General features: G+C 48.7%; 1 protein-coding gene across 1 annotated transcript in view; it reads right to left on the reverse strand.

Annotated features, from left to right (window-relative positions):
• Positions 1 to 8,049: 8,049 nt before the first annotated feature.
• LOC122555392 (calmodulin regulator protein PCP4-like) overlaps positions 8,050 to 19,986 on the reverse strand; it is a 143,403-nt gene continuing 131,466 nt past the window's right edge. Inside the window, exon 3 of the mRNA XM_043701362.2 lies at positions 8,050 to 8,393. Within this exon, the coding sequence (XP_043557297.1) occupies positions 8,260 to 8,393 (134 nt within the window). The 3' untranslated portion in view covers positions 8,050 to 8,259. The remainder of the gene's footprint in view (positions 8,394 to 19,986) is intronic.

Consider the following 19,986-nt stretch of genomic DNA (forward strand, 5'->3'; position numbering starts at 1 on the left):
ACACACCATGAATGAGCAATTTTTTAAAAAGTCAGGGTATTCAACCAATGTGAAAAGTGAACAAAGGTCACCTATATACATTTATGTCTGCTGTTGCTTGCCATCAAATGCAATTGAGGACTTTATTCAGTGGAGAAAGGTTTCTATTATATTTTAACCTGAAAAAGTAATGTTCTTTGGTCCTTTTAAAGCTATGATAAATCACTGCATTGAATAAATGCTAATATCATCATTTGCATGATAAGAAGTTATTAAGATTTACCTGGCACTGATGTTCTCAGACCTCTCAGGAACACACTTGCCTCCATGAACATATCATTTGCAGGGAAAAGTAACTTCTCAGCTGGCATTTAAATAGCAATCCTAACATTAATTTAAATGAGCATTTGTTTTACGGACCCTGCAAAATTCCTGGCAGGCAACAAGAATCGGAACGCATCCCTCCCATTTCATCCTCCCATCACTCGTTTGCTCAGCATCACGACTTGAAAATTCCATCTAAAGTCTTTAATTAAATATCTCTCCTTGGAACAGAAAAGTTATCAGTCAGTTAACTAATCTGTTATTAGCTGAACAGCAGAATATTGTACCAAGCTATCATTTCACTGCCCACTACACAAAGCTGAGGCGGGGGTGGGAATTAATAGGTAGGAGAGAAATAAGCTGTTTGATTGCAGAATTATAAACACAGAAATACATTACTCTCTTACATTCTGTCTAAATCGTTTTCTGCTTTGATTAAAAAAAGGACAATCATTTCATTGCTTTCCAGAGGGCATCACTGATTCAAACTGACAATAATGAGCTGTTAGAAGGGATGTATATCGATGGCTGTTCATTTTTTTGACTTCTCACTTCTTTGATATGTTGAACACACAAGACAGAAACAGACTATTCAGCCTGACCATCCTATGCTATTATCATGCCAAGTTTAATCTTTCATCATTCCTCCCACAGAGTTACCAGTTTGATTCCCTTCTCCCTCCCAAGCTTATTGAGCTTCCCATTAGCTGCATCTAAACTGCTTGATATATGGGAGTTTGTGAAAAGTGACCTGGTAGCTTTGACTCTCAGTAAAATCTTGGGACAGTTTGTTTCATTGCCTTGGTATTTATTTTGTGAAGCTTTGGAGCATGGATTTCCATTGGACCATGCTTATAGCCAAGAGGTTTTGCTGCTGCCTTCTGTGGGATTTGCTGACCAGGAAACTTTCCCAGTTTTCCTGCTGGCCACTGGAAATTAAAGTGATATTCAATCTGAGAAAGGGTCACTCAACCCGAAACATTAACTCTGATTTCCCTCCAAAGCTGCTGCCAGACCTGCTGAGTTTTTCCAGCAATTTCTGCTTCTGTTTCTGATTTACAGCATCCACAGTTCTTCCAGGTGATCCTCAACCTGTATGGCCATGCTTTGGACATACCTTCTATGGCCAGGGAGTTCTGAAGAGGGACTGGACCCTATGCACCAGTGGTAGGGACGCTGCCCACTACACCACAAGGTCTGGGATTATGAATTATGAACTATTGTTTTAACCTGCTTTATAATGTCACAGTTATTCTTGTTCCAATTTGAATTTCTAATACATTTTTCTTTCAGTTAAACAATTTGAAGATTTAAGTCACATCAAGTGAAACTAGAGAGATAATATGTGATTTAAATGCTCACAATTACCATTAAGACAAAAAAGACTTAAAGCCTCAAAATATTGAGCTCAAAAAAAACCCTTTAACTCAAGCCTAAAACATTTCAAAACTGATTCATCTTGTGGGACTTTTACTTTGTAAATTGTACACTCAGCATTTCAACATTGGTATCGTCGAGGGAAAAATAAAGTACATAAAAGCATAGTTTGTAACAACAACTTACATCTAGCGTTCTTTGTTGTAAGAAAACATTGCAGCAATAGTAGATTTAAAATGCCAAGATCAACCGGGGATGACCTATTTACGTTACAGACAGCTAGCAATATACTATTCTTGCCACTTTATTTGATGTTTTTTCCAGGGTTTAGAATATTGCTGTCATTCTACCCTCCTGCATGTGGGAATGATTCCCTGCAGGATTCATTTTACTTTGGTGTAAATGACATCAAAGCATGTAAGACTGGATTTTATGCTCCCTCACCTTGTCAAACATTTTCAGTGGAGGATGGGCACATAAGAAATGTCAGGCCCACCACCAATCCAGCCCTATAATTCCAGGGAGTAGGTAAGGCACCCATTAGGCTGCCTGTCCCTAGATCCTTGATTATTGGACATCTAAGTCTACCACTGTCCCTATAATACCTGGTTGACAGAAGCCAGACTAGAGAGGAGTTGTGGTGAAAAGCAAGAAGGGAAGAGGTGATCTCCTTTTAAGGGTATGCTGGGTGGGTGTTTTCTGCCATATATTTGTGCAGCTCCCCTCCCCCACTCACATACCCATTTCCCCCCACCCCACCTCCCCACACACACTCATATATCTTTATGACTCCCTCATCTGGCTTTCAAAAGCCACCACACTCACTACCCTCTCCAGACTCCATGAGCTGTCCATGCCCAGAGTTCCAGAGTCTGGTGCCTAGCTCTTCTTTTGACCCAGAGATTGCTTGCAGTTCCAACAGTGCTCACCAATCAGCACTGGAGCTGTTGGGACTACTACAGCCCAGACCAATTAGGTTAGCTGGCCTTCGTAGAGTGGAGGGGAATGGCTGAAATCTACCTGAAGCCTGAACAAGGCATCCCACAGTGTTATGGTTGTGGTACAAGAGTCTGTGTGCTCCCCTCCTTCTCTTCTGTTACGTTCAACCCAATAATGCTGAATCTGAATGGAAAAACTTTGCATTGAGTCCTGACAATAAAAGCCTAACATTATGTTGTAGCTCTGCTTAATCTCTGCATTAATATATTGGGGGGGTGGTGTTGAATCCAGTTCTACAGCACAAAACATTTGGAATTTAAAAACTGAACGAACTGCAGATCCTGTAAATCAGAAACAGAAACAGAAATTGCCGGAAAAGCTTAGCAGTTCTGAGGAAGGGTCACTGGACCCGAAACGTTAACTCTGATTTCTTTTCATAGATGCTGCCAGACCTGCTGAGCTTTTCCAGCAACTTCTGATTTTGTTTCTGATTTACAGCATCTGCAATTCTTTCAGTTTTTAACATGCGATCCCAAACATTTCGTAAAACTGGGTTCACATTGCCCTATCCCACCACCACATATTTGTGCAGAGATTAAGCAGAGCTATAACCTAATATTAAGCATTTATTGTAGGGGCTCAGTGCAAAGTCTTTCAATTCAGATTCAGCATTGTTAGGTTGAATATTACAAGAGAGAAGGAAGGGAACAAACAGACCACAAGCATAACACTGTGGATGGGCTTTTTCCGACTTCAGATGGAGTTAGCCATCCCACCATTCAGTGAGTTCTTAGGAAATGTCACTGGAACCGAAACGTTCATTCTTATTTGTCTTCATAGATTCTGCCAGACCTGCTGAACCTTTCCAGCAACTTCTGTTTTTGCAGTTGAATTGCATGTTGCTGTGTTCTGACAGCATCGCATACTCTGGTTCTGGCATCTAAAGTGGCCATGTGAAACATGTGTGAGGTTCTTTAAATATTTAAATCAGGGCCTTATGTTGACGATAGGCCACTGAGTATGAAATTCAGTTGTGAAAGGAGCAAAGCTTACACCACAAGTGCTCTGTCTAACTCTACTAGAAACTGTGCACCCTGATCTGTGATCTTTAAGTGAAATACAACGCAAAAAGGCCAAGGAAATAATCTGTTATTATGTTCCAGGGATCCTGTTTTTTGCACAATCACACAAGCACATGTCATCTCTCCTGCACCCCACAAACCCCACTTACGTTGTTGGTTAGCTGACTTTCTACTTGCATGGCACCAGCAGCTTTGTGCCAACATTTTAAGGTGATGCCCATCAGGTTTAAGTCTCAGGTGGTGTGAATTAGTTAGGGGATTCACCCCTCTTCCAACATGAAATTTGTGACTTCCATAAAACATTTTAAAGTCACCTAAGAATGAGATGCACTTGTTTTCCAATGATATTATTTTGTGTAAACATTAAGAGAGAGAGCCATTGAGGTAACTATGGAGGATTATCAATGTCCTAAAGTTCACTATCTTTGTGAAATTTGCGGTACACAGCACTGCCTGCCTCAGGAAAATCAACCATTGAGTCTGTGTAGCTCTCCTAGGATTTTTCTGTCATTGTGTTTACTTATTGTTGCAATTTGTTTGTGGCTTTGTACATCAGCTATGGCTCAGTTTGTAGCTTCTGAAGGTTCACACCCAACTCCAGACGTTAAGCAAAATAACTTAGGCTGACACTCCAATTCAGTACTGAGGGAGCAACTGATGAATTTTAAACTCAAGCTTGATCTGCCTTCTCAGAAGGACACAAAAAACTCCTGTGGCTCTAATTTTAACCAGAACAGGAGGGACTTATTTATCCATCGCAGACAAGAGAAAAATCACATTGTCTGGTTATTATTTAATTACTGTTTGAAAGAGTTTGCTATGTACAAATTGATTAACATGGTTTCTACATAACAACACTGACACTGCCTCAAAAGTATTTCACTGGTCGCAAAGTGCTTCTTAACAACCAATGATCGTGAACGATGTGAAATCAACTGATGAATATTTGTTTTCTTTCATCACTGACTAAAAGTGGAGTTTGCAAATCAGGTCAGGGATTCACTGGATGTTCTATCACTTAACTTCCTGCATCCAACTCTCTTTCCCAATCAAACAATCTTTATTTTCCCTATCACCAATACTTTTACAACTGATAGATAAAGAAGTTCAGAAAAAAGTGAAGAAAAATTATGCATTCAAATTTGCAATGATTTTTATTATCTTAGACTGTCTGATATTCTGGAGATGAATATTTCATTCCTGGACATTCCAAGACAACCTAAATTTGCAAGTGAAAACAGGTGAATAGAAAAAACTTCAGTATGAATCACAGAATCCCATCCATTAAACATATATTTTGGCATATTCAGTCCCTGTAAATCAATGTCCTTATTTCAATTCTTGCTGGTATATACCAGTAATTTTAGACTCAGTTGCATATTATGGAGGTTATGCAGTCAGCTAAAGGTGAACTGTGAGCTCCCTCATTGTAGTTTAATGTAGTGATTAGAAATTTAAAATTTTACCTCCTCCTAATGCCTCTAGGTCACTTATGGCTGGTTATTTCCACAATCACTCAGATGACACCTCTTCTTCCCTCACCCCAACTATTGTTAACATAAGCAGTATTTTCAAAAAAATATAATTGTATCCTTTCAGAAACAACTTGACATCATGTGAAATTAACTGGTAATTAACTTCCATAAGCACGTTACTGCAGAAAAACATTTCAAACATAGGAAAAGTACAGCATTTAATAGAAGAAGGGTCAAGGCATGTTTTTCAGGGGAATTCAATATGTTGTGAAGCTTGACTAAATGTAAGTGAAGTGAAATCAGAATATACGCAAAATCTAAAAGTATTTCTTCTTTTGTAAAAAGGTAGAAAGCGGATGAGGTCAGAAGGCAGCAGGTGGCAATGCCAGAGACCAGAGTAAGGGGGAGATTGAGAAGGAGACAAGATCAGGAGACAGCTGAGAAAAAAATGGCAGACGTTGGATACTACAATAGTCAGAAGATAACATGTCCCCCCCCAGACTTCCCTTTTCCACAGAAAGGATTTTTTCCTTATACCTCCTTAGGTTGCCACCATTGGTGAATCTATTTTTGAGTTTTCTTCAGGACCCATATAACATTTTTGTAATGTGCAGATCAGAACTATGCACAGTATATCATGTGTGGTCTTATCAGGATCTCGGATTTTCAATGCAGTGCTTCTTGAAATGAATTTCCATGTTGATCAGCACTATCCTGACGCACATGATCAGCTCTTCCCTCAGTAAACAATGATGTAGCCCTTTCCAATGCTGCTCATGAGGATTATTCACTGCGATCAACCTGAATACTAGGCCCATTTCTTTCTCTTCATAACTACCGCTTCGGTCTAGAACCATAAAACCATAGAAATGATACAGCACAGAAAGGGACTATTTGGCCCATTTTGTGCATGCAAACCCAAAGACACCCAGATACTATTTCTAATCCTAACTTCCGGCACACAGCCCACAACCCTACAACACTTAAGGTGCAGATTCCAGTACCATTTATAATAATTTAAGGTCTCTGTCTCCACCACCAATTCAGGTAACAAATTCCAGGCACCTACCTCTGTCTGTGCAAAAAAGCTATTCCTCACAAATCCTGTAATTCTTCTGGCACTTAGCTTGAATCTGTGATGTCTGGTCTTTGAACTCTGTGCCAAAGGAACCAGGTCCCTCCTGAACACTCCATCTCTACCCTCACAGCATTGTATACCTCAATCCTGCCATCCTTCAGCCTTCTCTGTTCCAAGGAAAACAACCCCAACCTCTCCAATCTCTCCTCAGAGCTGTAATTCTCACAACATTCTAGTCAATCTGTACCAAGATTCTGTACCTAAGTATTTTCGTAACTAAGATGGCACCGTGGTGGCAACTTGCAAAGCTTTCACTGTACTCGGGTGAGTATATGTGAAAATAAACCTAATTCAATCTTCTCTGCACTCTCTCCAGAGGAATTATGTCCTTCCTGTAATGTGGTGACCAGAACTGTTTACAATACTCCAGTTGTGGCCTCACCAGTGTCTTATACAGTTTCATCATTATATCCCTACTTTTGTATTCCACATCTCTGCCAAGGAAGATTAGCATTCCAAATGCCTTCTTAACAACTTTCTCTATATGCAATGCTACCTTTAGTGAACTATGTTAAAAATCACACAACACCAGGTTATAGTCCAACAGGTTTACTTGGAAGCACACTAGCTTTCGGAGCGACGCTCCTTCATCAGGTGATTGTGGAGGGCTCGATCGTAGTGAACTATGCACTTGAAGCCAAGATCTCTCACCTCATCTACCCTTGTCAGTATATTCTTGTTTACTGTATATTCCCCTTTACTCTTTGACCTCCCTAGATGCATTACCTGAAACTTATTTGCTGAGCTTCATCTGCCACTTTCCTGCCCAATCCACTAACTCATCTCTATCATTTTGGGATATAAATCATTCCTCTACACTATCCACTACGTGGCCAATTTTTCTGTCATCTGCAAATTTCCCACTTGTGCCCCCCAATTCCAAATTATTAATGTAAGACAGGGGTGCCAACACAAGCCATGAGGAACACCACTTGAAACAACTGTCCATTCACAAGGGCAGCCTTTAACCATTGTCCTTTGTTTATTGTTTCCAAGCCAACTTTGGATACAATTTGACACATTACCCTGTCTCCCATGGGCCTTTACTTTTTTGGACCAGTCTGCCATGTGGGATCTTGTCAAAGGCCTCACTAAAATCCATGAAGACACCATCCAGTGCACTACCCTCATTGATGCTCCTTGTCACTTCCTCAAATCAAATTCAATCAAATTTGCTTCCTTTAATAAAGCCATGCTGACAATCTCTGACTAGTCCATGCCTGTCTCAACAACAATTTATCCAATCCCTCAGGATTGATTCCAGCAATTTGCCCACCACAGAAGTAAGACCAATTGCCCTATAATTGGGTAGCACTTCTTTTGTACCCTTTTCAAACAACGGAATCACATTGACATTCCTCCAGTCCTCCAGCACCTCACCTGCGTTGGGGAAGATTGGAAAATAATCCTCAGAGCATCTCTTATTTCCTTCTTGATCTCTTTCAACATCCCAGGGAACAATCCATCCAGCCCTGGCAACTTATCCACTTTCAAGCATTCCTACTCCTCTAATGCTTCCTGTATGACATTGCTGATGAGTGTTTCCGCATTAACCTGCATAAATTCACAAGTGAGGTTTGGTCCCTGGTCATGAAGTAGCAAGCTACCCTTTGGAGTGACATTCCAGCAGTGGTCAGCACCTTCAGAAGAGGGAGAAAATTGGCAAGTAAATTTGCTGTGCTACTACTTTCAGATTCTGATTGTAGCTTTGAGAAGGAAGATTACTGGAAATGTGTCAGGTACAATACTGACTTTATTAAGGTATGAATAATAATAGGAACAGGTTACAAGTGAATGGCTAAGGGTAGTATTACATAAGAATTTTCGGGAATTTATTCAATACGCACACACTAACGGTGTTTCCTTTTCTGCATGCACCAATAGAAGACAGCTATGAGTGAGTTGACCTGTTGTGTGCTGTTTTTCTCAGCACCCAACGGAAAGCCTAAGAAGGGTCCTGCTTTTTCTTCTGGAATTTTCTGAACTGACTTTGTATGGCGACAGCAGCCTTCTCTGTCTCAGGGGCATCCAGGTCTATGTCAAATTCCTCGGCATCCTCCTTCGAAGCTCTGGCTGCGTCTACAAAACAAAAAGAGTGTGTGAAACGCAATGTAGAACTGTGGGTGCTTGAAGTCTGAAACCAAAACAAGAAAGGGCCAGAGAAACTCAGAAGGTCTGGCAGATATTGTGGAGAGAAAGTAGAGTTAATGCTTTGGGTCCAGTTAGGAAGAAGGATCACTGCACTCTTAACATTAACTCTGCTTTCTCTTCACCGATGCTGACAGGTCTGCTGAGTTTCCCTAGCAATTTCTGTCTTATTTAAGAAAAGTGTGCGATCACCTTTGGTTGCTTTACATCCATTCTGGCAGCATTCCAACCCAGCACCCTCCTCTCCTCGGGGCATTGATTTTCACTAGGGAGCCCTCCATGATCCTTTGACTGGGATGAGGAGGGATGAAGAGGAGGAAGCAGGGCCAAAGGTCTGAGGGCACTGGTACCTGCTAATGGATTCCTCATTGCACGAGATTGGCAAGATGAACATAGCCAGATGGCCCATTGGTTTCACCCATAGAGTGGTCCAAAAAGGGGAGTGGACGAAATGGGGAATGGTGGAGATTGGGTGAAAGAGTATATGATCAGGAGGGAGGGGACAAAAAATTCAAACAAGGAATTTCTTTGCGGAGAGGCAGAGGGCTTGGTCATTAACAGCCAAGGGAGTGCGAGTGATGGTGAGAATGTCCCCACAGTAATCTGAGACGGTCAGTGATGGGGAAGGGTCGAGTGATAGTGATGGATAGAGGTGAATGGTAGGGATTGGGAGAAGTCTGTGATTGGCAGAGGAGGGAAAGGATGATTGGAAGGGGGAGAGGGTGGTGATAGAGGTTTGGAGAAAGAAGGGCAGTACTGGGGTGGAACAAGGCAAGAACAGCGATGGAAAGGGGAATAGTGATAGAGAAGGGAACAATATAGGAAAGGGGAACAATGAGGGAAAGGGAAACAGTGAGAGAAGGACGAACAGTGATGGACAGGAATACAATGATGGAGAGGGAGGCAGTGCTGGAGAGGGAGACAGTGGTGGGAGGAAGTCAGTGATGGAGAGTGAGGCAGTGCTGGAGAGGGTGACAGTGATGGAGAGGGAGACAGTGGTGGGGAGGGAAACAGTGTTGGAGAAGGAGATAATGATGGGGAGCGATTCAGTGGTGGAAATAGGAATGATGATGGGAGGGGAACAGTTATAGGGAGAGTGCAGTGATGGAGAAAGGTACAGCGATGAAGAGAGACAAATTGATTAAGAGGGATGAGGGAATAGTTATGGGGAAGGGAACAGTGATGGGGAAAGGGACAGTGATGAAGAAGGGGACAGTGATGAGGAGAGAGGACGTAGACAATGAGGAGGAGGGGACAGTAATGGGGAGGGGGACAGAAACGGGGGGACAGTGATGATGAGGGAGACAGAGACGGGGAGGGGGACAGTGATGGGGAGGGGGACAGTGATGAGGAGAGGGACAGTGATGGAGAGGGAGGACAGTGATGAGGAGGGGACAGTGATGAGGAGGAGGACAGTGGTGAGGAGTGAGACGGTGATGGGGAGGGGGACAGTGATGAGGAGGGGACAGTGATGAGGAGGGAGACAGTGATGAGGAGGGAGACGGTGATAGGGAGGGGGACAGTGATGAGGAGGGGACAGTGATGGGGAGGGGACAGTGATGGGGAGGGAGGACAGTGATAAGGAGGGGACAGTGATGGGGAGGGAGACAGTGATGGGAAGGGAGACAGTGATGAGAAGGGAACAGTGATGGAAAGGGAGGAAGTGATGAGGAGGGGACAGGAATGGGGAGAGGACAGTGATGAGGAGGGAGGACAGTGATGAGGAGAGGACAGTGATGGGGAGGGGACAGTGATGGGGAGGGGGACAATGATGGGGAGGGAGACTGATGAAGAGGGGACAGTAATGGGGAGGGGGACAGTGATGAGGAGGAGACAGTGATGAGGAGGGGGACAGTGATAGAGAGGGGGACAGTGTTGAGGAGTAAGACGGTGATGGGGAGGGGGACAGTGAATGGGGAGGGGGACAGTAGTGAGGAGTGAATCAGTGATGGGGAGGGGGACAGTGATGAGGAGGGGACAGTGATGGGGAGGGGGACAGTGATAGGGAGGGGGACAGTGATGAAGAGGCGACAGTGATGAGGAGGGGGACAGTGATGGGGAGGGGGACAGTGATTAGGAGGGGACAGTGATTAGGAGGGGACAGTGATGGGGAGAGGACAGTGATGAGGAGAGGACAGTAACGATAGGGGACAGTGATGAGGGGAACAGTGATGAGGAGGGGATAGTGATGGGGAGGGGGACAGTGATTAGGAGGGGGACAGTGATGAGGAGGGGACAGTGATGGGGAGGGGACAGTGATGAGGAGAGGACAGTGATGATAGGGGACAGTGATGAGGGGAACAGTGATGAGGAGGGGACAGTGATGGGGAGGGGGACAGTGGTGAGGAGTGAGACGGTGATGGGGAGGGGTACAGTGATGGGGTGGGGACAGTGATGATGAGGGGACAGTGATGATGAGGGGACAGTGATGGGGAGGGAGGACAGTGATGGGGAGGGGGACAGTGATGTGGAGGGAGGACTGTGATGAGGAGGGGACAGTGATGAGGAGGGGGACAGTGATGGGGAGGGGGACAGTGATGAGGCGGCGACAGTGATGGGGAGGGAGGACAGTGTTGGGGAGGGGGACAGTGATGTGGAGGGAGTACTGTGATGAGGAGGGGACAGTAATGAGGAGGGGACAGTGATGAGGGGAACAGTGATGTGGAGGGGACAGTAATGGGGAGGGGGACAGTGATGAGGAGGGGACAGTGCTGAGGAGGGAGACAGTGATGAGGGAGACAGTGATGAGGAGGGGACAGTGATGGGGAGGGAGACTGTGATTGGGGAGGGGACAGTGATGGGGAGGGATGACAGTGATGAGGAGGGGACAGTGATGGTGAGGGGACAGTGATGAGGAGGGGACAGTGTTGGGGAGGCGACAGTGATGGGGAGGGAGGACACTGATGAGGAGGGGACAGTGATGGGGAGGGGGACAGTGATGGGGAGGGGACAGTGATGAGGAGGGGACAGTGATGAGGACGGGGCAGTGATGGGGAGGGGACAGTGATGAGGAGGGGACAGTGTTGGGGAGGCGACAGTGATGGGGAGGGAGGACAGTGATGAGGAGGGGACAGTGATGGGGAGGGGACAGTGATGAGGAGGGAGACTGATGTGGAGCGGACGGTGATGGGGTGGGGTCAGTGACGATAAGGGGACAGTGATGAGGAGGGGGAGAGTGATGGGGAGGGGACAGTGATGGGGAGGGGGACAGTGATGAGGAGGGGACAGTGATGGGGAGGGAGGCAGTGATGGGGAGGGGACAGTGATGGGGAGGGAGGCAGTGATGGGGAGGGGACAGTGATGAGGAGGGAGACTGATGAGGAGGGGACAGTGCTGAGGAGGGAGACAGTGATGAGGGGAACAGTGATGAGGAGGGGACAGTGTTGGGGTGGGGTCAGTGATGGGGAGGGGGACAGTGATGAGGAGGGGACAGTGATGGGGAGGGGGACAGTGATGGGGAGGGGACAGTGCTGGGGAGGGGGACAGTGATGAGGAGGGAGACTGATGAGGAGGGGACGGTGATGGGGAGGGGGACAATGAAGAGGAGGGGACAGTGATGAGGAGGGGACAGTGATGGGGAGGGGGACAGTGATGGGGAGGGGATAGTGATGGGGAGGGGGACAGTGATTAGGAGGGGGACAGTGATGAGGAGGGGACAGTGATGGGGAGGGGACAGTGATGAGGAGAGGACAGTGATGATAGGGGACAGTGATGAGGGGAACAGTGATGAGGAGGGGACAGTGATGGGGAGGGGGACAGTGGTGAGGAGTGAGACAGCGATGGGGAGGGGTACAGTGATGGGGAGGGGACAGTGATGATGAGGGGACAGTGATGATGAGGGGACACTGATGGGGAGGGAGGACAGTGATGGGGAGGGGGACAGTGGTGAGGAGTGAGACGGTGATGGGGAGGGGTACAGTGATGGGGTGGGGACAGTGATGATGAGGGGACAGTGATGATGAGGGGACAGTGATGGGGAGGGAGGACAGTGATGGGGAGGGGGACAGTGATGTGGAGGGAGGACTGTGATGAGGAGGGGACAGTGATGAGGAGGGGGACAGTGATGGGGAGGGGGACAGTGATGAGGCGGCGACAGTGATGGGGAGGGAGGACAGTGATGGGGAGGGGGACAGTGATGTGGAGGGAGAACTGTGATGAGGAGGGGACAGTAATGAGGAGGGGACAGTGATGAGGGGAACAGTGATGAGGAGGGGACAGTAATGGGGAGGGGGACAGTGATGAGGAGGGGACAGTGATGGGGAGGGGGACAGTGATGGGGAGGGGACAGTGCTGGGGAGGGGGACAGTGATGAGGAGGGAGACTGATGAGGAGGGGACGGTGATGGGGAGGGGGACAATGAAGAGGAGGGGACAGTGATGAGGAGGGGACAGTGATGGGGAGGGGGACAGTGATGGGGAGGGGACAGTGATGGGGAGGTGGACAGTGATGATGAGGGGACAGTGATGGAGGGGGGGACAGTGATGAGAAGGGGACAGTGATGAGGAGGGGGACAGTGATGGAGAGGGAGACAGTGATGAGGAGGGGACAGTGATAGGGAGGGGGTCAGTGATGAGGACTGGACAGTGATGGGGAGGGGGCAGTGATGGGGAGGGGACAGTGATGGGGAGGGGGACAGTGATGGGGAGGGGGACAGTGATGGGGAGGGGATAATGATGAGGAGGGAGACTGAGGAGGGGAGGACAGTGGTGATGAGGGACAGTGAGGAGAAGGGGGTCAGTAATGGGGAGGGGTGACAGTGATGAGGAGTGGACAGTGATGGGGAGGGGACAGTGATGGGGAGGGGGACAGTGATGGGGAGGGAGGACAGTGATGGGGAGGGGGACAGTGATGAGGAGGGGACAGTGATGAGGAGGGGACAGTGATGGGGAGGGGACAGTGATGTGGAGAGGACAGTGATGATAGGGGACAGTGATGAGGGGAACAGTGATGAGGTGGGGACAGTGATGGGGAGGGGGACAGTGATGAGGAGGGGACAGTGATGAGGGGAACAGTGATGAGGAGGGGGCATTGATGAGGAGGGGACAGTGATGGGGAGGGGAACAGTGGTGAAGAGTGAGACGGTGATGGGGAGGGGGACAGTGATGGGGAGGGGGACAGTGATGAAGAGGGGACAGTGATGAGGAGTGGACAGTGATGGGGGGGGAGACAGTGATGAGGACGGGACAGTGATGGGGAGGGGACAGTGATGAGGAGGGGATAGTGATGGGGAGGGAGACAGTGATGCGGAGGGGACAGTGATGGGGAGGGGGACAGTGATAGGGAGGGGGACAGTGATGAAGAGGCGACAGTGATGAGGAGGGGGACAGTGATGGGGAGGGGGACAGTGATTAGGAGGGGACAGTGATTAGGAGGGGACAGTGATGGGGAGAGGACAGTGATGAGGAGAGGACAGTAACGATAGGGGACAGTGATGAGGGGAACAGTGATGAGGAGGGGATAGTGATGGGGAGGGGGACAGTGATTAGGAGGGGGACAGTGATGAGGAGGGGACAGTGATGGGGAGGGGACAGTGATGAGGAGAGGACAGTGATGATAGGGGACAGTGATGAGGGGAACAGTGATGAGGAGGGGACAGTGATGGGGAGGGGGACAGTGGTGAGGAGTGAGACAGCGATGGGGAGGGGTACAGTGATGGGGAGGGGACAGTGATGATGAGGGGACAGTGATGATGAGGGGACACTGATGGGGAGGGAGGACAGTGATGGGGAGGGGGACAGTGGTGAGGAGTGAGACGGTGATGGGGAGGGGTACAGTGATGGGGTGGGGACAGTGATGATGAGGGGACAGTGATGATGAGGGGACAGTGATGGGGAGGGAGGACAGTGATGGGGAGGGGGACAGTGATGTGGAGGGAGGACTGTGATGAGGAGGGGACAGTGATGAGGAGGGGGACAGTGATGGGGAGGGGGACAGTGATGAGGCGGCGACAGTGATGGGGAGGGAGGACAGTGATGGGGAGGGGGACAGTGATGTGGAGGGAGAACTGTGATGAGGAGGGGACAGTAATGAGGAGGGGACAGTGATGAGGGGAACAGTGATGAGGAGGGGACAGTAATGGGGAGGGGGACAGTGATGAGGAGGGGACAGTGCTGAGGAGGGAGACAGTGATGAGGGAGACAGTGATGAGGAGGGGACAGTGATGGGGAGGGAGACTGTGATTGGGGAGGGGACAGTGATGGGGAGGGATGACAGTGATGAGGAGGGGACAGTGATGGTGAGGGGACAGTGATGAGGAGGGGACAGTGTTGGGGAGGCGACAGTGATGGGGAGGGAGGACACTGATGAGGAGGGGACAGTGATGGGGAGGGGGACAGTGATGGGGAGGGGACAGTGATGAGGAGGGGACAGTGATGAGGACGGGGCAGTGATGGGGAGGGGACAGTGATGAGGAGGGGACAGTGTTGGGGAGGCGACAGTGATGGGGAGGGAGGACAGTGATGAGGAGGGGACAGTGATAGGGAGGGGACAGTGATGAGGAGGGAGACTGATGTGGAGCGGACGGTGATGGGGTGGGGTCAGTGACGATAAGGGGACAGTGATGAGGAGGGGGAGAGTGATGGGGAGGGGACAGTGATGGGGAGGGGGACAGTGATGAGGAGGGGACAGTGATGGGGAGGGAGGCAGTGATGGGGAGGGGACAGTGATGGGGAGGGAGGCAGTGATGGGGAGGGGACAGTGATGAGGAGGGAGACTGATGAGGAGGGGACAGTGCTGAGGAGGGAGACAGTGATGAGGGGAACAGTGATGAGGAGGGGACAGTGTTGGGGTGGGGTCAGTGATGGGGAGGGGGACAGTGATGAGGAGGGGACAGTGATGGGGAGGGGGACAGTGATGGGGAGGGGACAGTGCTGGGGAGGGGGACAGTGATGAGGAGGGAGACTGATGAGGAGGGGACGGTGATGGGGAGGAGTACAATGAAGAGGAGGGGACAGTGATGAGGAGGGGACAGTGATGGGGAGGGGGACAGTGATGGGGAGGGGACAGTGATGGGGAGGTGGACAGTGATGATGAGGGGACAGTGATGGAGGGGGGGACAGTGATGAGAAGGGGACAGTGATGAGGAGGGGGACAGTGATGGAGAGGGAGACAGTGATGAGGAGGGGACAGTGATAGGGAGGGGGTCAGTGATGAGGACTGGACAGTGATGGGGAGGGGGCAGTGATGGGGAGGGGACAGTGATGGGGAGGGGGACAGTGATGGGGAGGGGGACAGTGATGGGGAGGGGATAATGATGAGGAGGGAGACTGAGGAGGGGAGGACAGTGGTGATGAGGGACAGTGAGGAGAAGGGGGTCAGTAATGGGGAGGGGTGACAGTGATGAGGAGTGGACAGTGATGGGGAGGGGACAGTGATGGGGAGGGGGACAGTGATGGGGAGGGAGGACAGTGATGGGGAGGGGGACAGTGATGAGGAGGGGACAGTGATGAGGAGGGGACAGTGATGGGGAGGGGACAGTGATGTGGAGAGGACAGTGATGATAGGGGACAGTGATGAGGGGAACAATGATGAGGAGGGGACAGTGATGGGGAGGGGGACAGTGATGGGGAGGGGGACAGTGATGGGGAGGGGATAATGATGAGGAGGGAGACTGAGGAGGGGAGGACAGTGGTGATGAGGGACAGTGAGGAGAAGGGGGTCAGTAATGGGGAGGGGTGACAGTGATGAGGAGTGGACAGTGATGGGGAGGGGACAGTGATGGGGAGGGGGACAGTGATGGGGAGGGAGGACAGTGATGGGGAGGGGGACAGTGATGAGGAGGGGACAGTGATGAGGAGGGGACAGTGATGGGGAGGGGACAGTGATGTGGAGAGGACAGTGATGATAGGGGACAGTGATGAGGGGAACAGTGATGAGGAGGGGACAGTGATGGGGAGGGGGACAGTGATGAGGAGGGGACAGTGATGAGGGGAACAGTGATGAGGAGGGGGCATTGATGAGGAGGGGACAGTGATGGGGAGGGGAACAGTGGTGAAGAGTGAGACGGTGATGAGGAGGGGGACAGTGATGGGGAGGGGGACAGTGATGAAGAGGGGACAGTGATGAGGAGTGGACAGTGATGGGGGGGGAGACAGTGATGAGGACGGGACAGTGATGGGGAGGGGACAGTGATGAGGAGGGGATAGTGATGGGGAGGGAGACAGTGATGGGGAGGGGACAGTGATGGGGAGGGATGACAGTGATGAGGAGGGGACAGTGATGAGGAGGGGATAATGATGATGAGGGAGACTGAGGAGGAGAGGACAGTGGTGAGGAGGGGACAGTGATGAGGAGAGGACAGTGATGGGGAGGGGGACAGTGATGAGGAGGGGACAGTGATGGGGAGGAGACAGTGATGGGGAGGGGGTCAGTGATGGGGAGGGAGCACAGTGATGGGGAGGGGGACAGTGATGGGGAGGGGGACAGTGATGGGGAGGGGGACAGTGATGAGGAGGGGGAGAGTGATGAGGAGGGGACAGTGATGGGGAGGGGGACAGTGATGGGGAGGGAGGACAGTGATGGGGAGGGGGACAGTGATGAGGAGGGGGACAGTGATGGGGAGGGGGACAGTGATGAGGAGGGGACAGTGATGGGGAGGGGACAGTGATGGAGAGGGGTACAGTGATGGGGAGGGAGGACAGTGATGGGGAGGGGGACAGTGATGAGGAGCAGACAGTGATGAGGAGGGGGACAGTGATGCGGAGGGAGGACAGTGATGGGGAGGGGGACAGTGATGGGGAGGGGGCAGTGATGGGGAGGGGTACAGTGATGAGGAGGGGACAGTGATGCGAAGGGGGACAGTGATGAGAGGAACAGTGATGAGGAGGGGACAGTGATGGGGAGGGGTACAGTGATGAGGAGGGGACAGTGATGCGAAGGGGGACAGTGATGAGAGGAACAGTGATGATGAGAGAGTAAGGGAACAGTGATGTAGCATTTCGAGGGATTTTAATAAGAACAGGAGAATAATGAGGAGAGGGATGGGAAAATGATCGGTAGAAGAAGTGAGGTGGTGAATGAGAGAAGGTGTGGGTGTGACGAGGAAAAGCATGAAAGATTCCCGACTTTACCTTCCAGAATCCCTTTAAGAGCTGACAGGCCTCAAACAGAGCATATTTTCTAAGGCCATGCAACTGCATTCACTTCAGCTCAATGCTGCCAATGGAGCTTTAAAATACCATTAGGTTACTTATTTGTGTGTTCCTAATCCAGGAATGACTCCTGATCCAGATTTGGACAGCCTTCAGCAATATGCTGTGAAGGGCATAATTAACAAGCTGGAAGCTCCACCATTATCCATTGTCATTATTTTTGCACCTGAACACTGCGAAGCAACAGGATGTGGAAAACCCAATCTTGAGTTGTTTACAACAAGGTACAGATATATAATCAATCTCTAATGTCTGATTTTTGACAGGCAGAGTCTGTCTGCTCATCAGTTGCCTGCACTAAAAGTATTGATTCGGCGAATTAATTTCCATGTGTTGAATAAAGTTCTGCTGCATTGGGAGGCTTGGAATTTATTGCCTTGGGATGAAGGAGATGTGTCATCCCTGTGATATACATCTTACAGCTTCAAACTATGATGTTTCTATTCACAGTTGCAATATTTTCTTCATTTGTTTTTCCTTAACATTCCCCTTCGGCATTCTGAATATAGGTGCCATCAAGTCCCAGGGCTGAGGATTCCTATAATAACTTCATCATCATCATCATCTTCCAATCACTGGAGAATATTCTCTATCTTATGCAGAAATAGCCTTACTTATCTGACCTTGAACCATCCTTCAACTGCAATGTATTGAAACCATTTTGTCTCCTGTGTTACGTTAGTCTTACCCAGAATTGCAAAAATGTTCATTTCACAACTATTCTTACGACCTAAACCCCTCAGCCATCCAGTGATCTGTCAAGATATTATTAAATTTAATATTAAATTCTCATGTTGCTGTGTTACTGCCATTACTATCATATAGTGAGCTGATTTCCATCTTTTTCTGAATATATTAACTGAGAACATAAGAACATAAGGACTCAAGGGTCTGAGTTATAGGAAGAGGTTGGACAAGCTAAATCTTTTTTTCTAGGAGGAAGTGAGGACTGCAGATGTTGGAGACCAGAGTCGAGAGTGTGGTGCTGGAAAAGCACAGCAGGTCAGGCAGCATCCGAGGAGCAGGAAAATCGACGTTTCGAGCATAAGCCCTTCCTGATGAAATGGTTTATCCCGAAATGTCGATTCTCCTGCTCCTCAGATGCTGCCTGACTTGCTGTGCTTTTCCAGCACCACACTCTCGACAATAACACTTTTTTCTTTTGAGGGTAGGAGACTGAGGGGGTGGGGGAGGTGGGCCTTATAGAAGTGTATAAGATCATGACAGGCATAGATTGTGTGAATGCACTCAGTCTTTTTCCCAGGGTAGGGGAAGTGAGCAAAAGAGGGCATCAGTTTAAGGTTAGAGGAGAAAGAATAAAAGGAAACCTGAGGGTCAACGTTTTTTACACAGAGGGTGGTATTTATATGGAATGAGCTGCCAGACAAAGTGGTTAAGGCAGGTGCATTAACAACAGTTAACAGGCATTTGGACAAATACATGGATAGGAAAGGATTAGAAGGATATGGGCCAAGTGCAGGGAAAGGGGATTAGTGTTGATGGACTTTGGTCGGCATTGACCAGTTTGGGCTGTAGGGCCTGTTTCCATGCTGAAGGACTCCATGACAGTACAAGAGATAGGATCAAAAATAGGTCATCTGGCCCCATTCTGTAAGACCATAGCTGATCTTTGCGTGGACTGAGCTCCACTTACACAACCTTCCCCACCCCCACCCCCCAACCCCTGCCACTTGCCATAACCCTTAATTCTTTCACTGTTCGAAAATATATCTATCTTTGCCTTAAAAACATTCAACGAGGTGGCCTCAACTGCTTCACTGGGCAGAGAATTCTACAGATTCACAACTCTGAATGAAGAGGTTCTTCTCTGAAGTTTACTTCACCAGAAACTGAATAAGATGGCGTGTGAGGATTGAGACAAGGAAAAAGATGCCAGATTTTATTCTTTAATCTGTTTCCTCTTTAACATTGTTTCCAAATAAACGCTGCGAATTGAGAGGGCACTGCTCACAAACCCTGTCCTTGCCTTTCAGCAATCTTCTACTTAAAAGAAATTAAGAATGCAATTGCTCAATCCGTGCTAGCAGTGCATACATGGAGACACTGGTGGTGGGGAGGGAAGGCAGTAGTTGAACTCCCCTCTGCTATCTCCCTGGTTGACATTGTATTGGCACTTTATGTCTAGTCTGAAGTGTGCATTGACTTTACATCCAGTGTAATATGTCTCCAAGGAGCAGAATGTCAAATCACAGCAAGGTGTCAACTTCATCAAGGGAGGAGAAGCTGAGGTGGAAAGAGAGGACAGAAAAACAAAAAAGGATCCAATATTTTAGGTTGAGTGACTGATTATACACTCAGTCTAGTTTGTTTCTTTTTAATGAAGGTAATAACCGGGGTTTCAACGTGATTAAATA

The sequence above is a fragment of the Chiloscyllium plagiosum genome, unplaced genomic scaffold, assembly GCF_037043375.1.
Source record: "Chiloscyllium plagiosum isolate Xiang-an unplaced genomic scaffold, Cpla_swu_hap1 HiC_scaffold_12, whole genome shotgun sequence".
NCBI lineage: Eukaryota > Metazoa > Chordata > Chondrichthyes > Orectolobiformes > Hemiscylliidae > Chiloscyllium > Chiloscyllium plagiosum.